At 39.5% G+C, this 3,473-nt stretch overlaps 1 protein-coding gene across 1 annotated transcript in view; it reads left to right on the top strand.

Annotated features, from left to right (window-relative positions):
• Nucleotides 1-777: 777 nt before the first annotated feature.
• Nucleotides 778-3,473, top strand: part of METTL25 (methyltransferase like 25) — a gene marked incomplete at its 3' end in the record, with an annotated part of 40,120 nt that continues 37,424 nt past the window's right edge. The window contains exon 1 of the mRNA XM_010137196.1: nucleotides 778-799. Within this exon, the coding sequence (XP_010135498.1) occupies nucleotides 778-799 (22 nt within the window). The remainder of the gene's footprint in view (nucleotides 800-3,473) is intronic.

Raw genomic sequence — 3,473 nt, 5'->3', positions numbered from 1 at the left:
GCTCCCCGCTTCCCGCCGCCTCACGCGCCGCAGGTGAAGTCGGCTTCTCTCTCTCTTAAGACTTCCTACCTGTGTTTAAAATTACTTGATTTAATAAACAGGAGACTTGCACACCACTCTGCAGAGCTGCTTTTCTTTGCCCCTACGCCTTCAGCCGCTGCCTTCCTGCCGCCGTTCCCGGCGTTGTTCCGTTAGTCTGCCTCCAGCTGAAGCCGTGTCGGCTCTGTCACGCCTGTGTTTGCACCAGAAGTGCTCATCTTTCCCGGGGTAACGGCATGTATTCTGGAACCGTCACAGTTCGGATGAGGTATAGCCGTGGTGGGAGGAATTGCACTTCAGGAGGCTCTCGGTAGTGACAGTAGTGATGATGGCCTCGTTTTATAAATTTCGTCCTGTTCACTTAGAAATTAAATGAAACTCCTGTCAGACTCCCTCGCTCTGACTTATTTCTGAAGAGCAGAAGCAAAATGAACCAAAAAAAGACCCTTCCACGTGAGTGGAAAGGTCTAACAGTTAAAAGTTCTCCAAATACTGAAACTCTGGAAATGAGGACAGCTGGAGAAGGCTTACACGCTGCTTTCCTCCGTGTCTGTAATACTGAGTGTCTGGCAAAGGAAGACAGAAAGCAGTTTTATTTCTGACAAGACCTATTTAAGAAGCACTTCGTATTTTTAGTAATTTTCAAGTAACTCAGGAGGAGGCCAGATATGAACCCGTATTACTGAATTTACTGCAGTCCAAGTAGAAGGGTAATACTCTTCCAGGCAGAGCACAGAAATGAAGATGAAGCATCTGAAAGGCATGGTGTCTGAGGGGAGGCACTGAGCCCAAGCAAAGAGATCAGTTTCAAAACTAAGGTGAAATCTCTGACAAAGCACTTGGCCGAGAAAAACCTGCATCATGCCAAACCTTATGGAGCGTAGATAGCTCTCGCGTAGCGTTAGCTCTGAAATGCTACGCTAAATGACATGTGAAACAGGAAAGCACGTTGAGTATAGTAGAAGGGAATGCAGAAAGTAGCATATGGAGCTGTGTACTTTTTGGCGTAGGAGACGAGCTAAGATAATGATTTGGATTTGGAAAGAGATTGAAGAACTGTGAATTGCGACATCACTTCAACATTTCTCTCTTGGATCTAGAGACCTTCAAAATATTAACTGTAAGATTCATTTTTAAAGAGTTGAGGTATCTGGGAAAAAATCCAGAGTTTATTTGTGTATGTAAAAGACACCAGATTGCGAATTAACTTTGAGAGCCAGATGGAAACAAGACTGGTCCAGTCAGCAAGCAAAAGTGTTGGGAAGCAGCGAGGAAAAACTCTTATTGCTTCTGACAAATGTCCGAGTCAGAACTGGTTCAGAGACATAAATGTAAATAGAGGCTGGAACAAAACAAATTATTAGATGAAATCATAAAAAAGAAAACACTAAAGGGACATTACCCTAATCTTACCTGTTTGTATGGGAAAGCCTGTGAAGTGATGCAGGCACTGAAGTGGTGGCTTGCAGAGCAGGAAGAGTATTGGGAAGGCAGAGTCTTCTTTCGTAGATTTTAAAATTGAAAATCATTTCATGATCTATATTCAAAATGTGTGCTATAGAAACCGATACAGAAATTACTGGAACGAAAGACATGATTTATGGCTAAAATGAAGTGTGTGTTTTAGAAGGGTATGAAGCCTTCATGCTGTGGCTGAAATATAACATTTCTTCTTTGGTTTCTGCAGGGATTATTTCTGCTCATTAAAAAAAAAAAAAGATTTTTTTTTTTTCATTTGGAAGTTTTTGAGGCACTCTCAAAATTTCTCCAGTACCATGACAGAACTGGAGGCACTATAGTGCAATGGGCATGTACTTGCTGATTTGGTGGCCCATGCCAGACTCGTTTGACTGCGTGTTTTCTGTCCATCCAGTCATACCGTGAAAATGCATCATGGCAGAATGTGAGTTTCCCAGTGAAGATACCTGCAAACGTGGAAACATTGAAAATGAATGTGCTTTTAGCCCGTGTTAAAGTCAGTGTTAAAGGGAAACTTAACACGGTAGCTTATTTGAGGGCGTTAGTACAACCTGATACATCAGAGATCAGAAACCGATCATTAGAGATCTTGAAACTCAGCATGAGCATAGGTGACTTCCTTATATTCCTCTAAAATATTAACTATATGTGTGGTGGTTCTTCAAAATTACCAGATATTTTAATATTAGTTATTTATGTTTAGCTTGCAAGGGGTACTGAAATGCTCTCATAACTTGCTGTCATTCATTATCATTCAAAAATACCTTTATCTGGAGTGTGGCTGTGAGGACAGATTTATTTTGCATGCCCAAATGATGTTGTGGTCGTGTACCCCAAATACCTTACTCAAAGGTATGTGTAAAATAGCATCATGATTTTATGTGGTAAAACCATTGCATCCTGAGAGGTTGAGAAGTTTTACATTTATACACCCACAATCCCCAACTGTTATTGAAAAGTTTTCTACAACCTGTTCTAATAGGGGTTCCAAATTAAATTATGGGGAAACATCAGCTCTGTTTCACAGAATTGATCTGAAAGTGTGAAGTTCATCCATAGCTCTGCAAACTGAAAGTAACAATATTGCAGATTGGCACAAAATCGTTATTCTGCACAATATTTTTATGTTACTATAGAGATTTTGACAAATGCATATGCCGAATCGTAGTTTCAGAAGCATTTCGGTTCTACAGTACTATGTGCAAGAAGATAATCACATTACAGAACATTGTATTACTTGTTCTGTAAATCAGTTTGAAATAATATTTTCAGATACTCATCAGATGATATTTCATTATAATGACCATGTGAAGGGTGAAACCCTTGTTTTCAGTTGTACCCTACACAAAAATTTCAGATCCCCTTTTAGATATGGAGAACTGTTTTGTATTTTTATACATCAAAAAGCTGACATTTGCCATATTGCATCTTGTTTCTCACGTCATTGCTGCAAATTGGACACAGGCAGAGAAAAATCTGTGTTTAAGTATTTTCATATTTTACTGTAAATTGCTGTTTGTACTATAATTCCGAATTTTTTGGCATGTGTTTCTTTCCTCTGAAGATTTATTTGCAAGTGCATGCGCTGTCTGGTTAAAAGGCATACTAGATTTCTTCTCACGAGCAACCAAAGTGGAAACATTTTGAGAAACCCAGGACCTTCAGTATTCATAACTAATACGTATTCTGACAACTGCCATTCCATAGCTTGAAGTCTTGCTTCAGATAACCTCAATATAGTTGGCCTTTTTTCTTTTAGTTGGCAAGCTGGGAAAAATTTGATAGGAGTGTTATTACAGACAATGTTCTACTGATCCTGTATGAGATCCTGCTAGTTCTGTTCATGTTCTTCCATCAGATAACTGAATTCAGGGAAGTTACAGAACGTGTATTTCTGCGTTTAATTTTGCTTTACCGTAGGAAAGTTTCAAGATAAGTTGCATTTGTGTAGGATC

Source organism: Buceros rhinoceros, unplaced genomic scaffold (assembly GCF_000710305.1).
Source record: "Buceros rhinoceros silvestris isolate BGI_N320 unplaced genomic scaffold, ASM71030v1 scaffold16865, whole genome shotgun sequence".
Lineage (NCBI taxonomy): Eukaryota > Metazoa > Chordata > Aves > Bucerotiformes > Bucerotidae > Buceros > Buceros rhinoceros.
Note: the sequence above shows the minus strand (reverse complement) of the source record. Positions and strands in the feature narration are given on the sequence as shown.